A 1,167-nucleotide genomic window follows, 5' to 3' on the forward strand; every position below is an offset into this window, starting at 1 on the left:
GGAATTATTTACCTACACACAAGCTCATTCCTATTTGAAAGTAGTAAAACAGTATCTCAAAAGGCCTCGTGTCAAAAACTTTCCTAGGACATCTTTTCGACGCAACCAAGTTTGCAGAATTTAATTGCAACCACATTGCCACACCCAGCCTGTTCTCCCTGATCAATTCAGAAGACACCATACTAAGGAATAGCAAAAATCATGCTAAAAGAGTTACTTGCAGTATCTTTTTCTGGGTCATCCTCTCTTCCCATTCTTTCTCATCTTCCTCTACAGAGCTAAAGTTGTAAAAGGAAAGATGGTCAGTTGCCACGAATTAACTCATTCCCCATAAGTAGCCAAGAAAAAATTGTCTCTTGTTTCCCCAAGAATTGACTGCATACCTATTCATCTGGCTTCGCTCACCTATTTTTTTCTTCTTCTGGTAAAGCCGGAAGCACGTAGATATCGTCTACCTCGTCTCTTCTCACGTCCGAAAGACTGGGGAACTGATCATTGCTGACAAAACAGGATACACGGTATTATCAACTGTTACATATTCAGGATTCACAGACACAAACTCCATAAGGAAGAGAAGGGGTATATCCTTGCCTCTTGCCTGCTAAAGCTGTTTTAATAGCTTGTCTTTTTAGGAAAGTTTTCAAAAGTTTCTCTGTAGTTTTCTTGGAGTCGACAGCTGCTACATCTTTCCGTTGTCTGCGTTTAGCCTGCAACAGTATTATGAAAGAAAAGGGGAATGAGTTGTGGCTCAGGATGCGATGTGAGTCACTGGAGAGCCACTGCCAGTCAGAGCAGTGAATACTGAGCTTGGTAGACCAAGGATCTGACTTAGAGGCGCTCCTAAACAGAGTTACACCTTTATAAACCTATTGAAGTCAATGGGCGCTATGTTCACAATGTAATAGACATACATAAATTAAAGGGCAATCTTCAGTTTATTTCAAAGGGCTTAGAAGAATACAACTATACCTAGGACAGCACGGATAGTGTAGGTCAGAGGAGGCCAAACTTGCTTAACGCAACAGCCACACAGAATAAGCATCAGATGTTTGAGAGTCGCAAGACATGAACAAATACTACACACACATTTTTATCGAAAGATATGCAAATCTGCCTTTTATTAACATTAAATTGCACAGTGTGAACGAGCTGCATGTGGCTCCCGAG

General features: G+C 41.0%; 1 protein-coding gene across 1 annotated transcript; it reads right to left on the reverse strand.

Moving 5' to 3' along the window:
* Window positions 1-217: 217 nt before the first annotated feature.
* On the reverse strand, window positions 218-707 carry LOC107125049 (DNA repair protein complementing XP-G cells-like; the record flags this gene model as incomplete). The annotated part of the gene is made up of 3 exons (XM_015428521.1): window positions 218-278; window positions 406-498; window positions 592-707. Coding segments are annotated over 3 exons (270 nt in total), but the record flags the coding sequence as incomplete, so codon positions are not given.
* Between the last annotated feature and the right edge of the window lie 460 nt (window positions 708-1,167).

The sequence above is a fragment of the Gekko japonicus genome, unplaced genomic scaffold (assembly GCF_001447785.1).
Source record: "Gekko japonicus isolate JY-2015 unplaced genomic scaffold, Gekko_japonicus_V1.1 scaffold30967, whole genome shotgun sequence".
Classification (NCBI taxonomy): Eukaryota; Metazoa; Chordata; class Lepidosauria; order Squamata; family Gekkonidae; genus Gekko; species Gekko japonicus.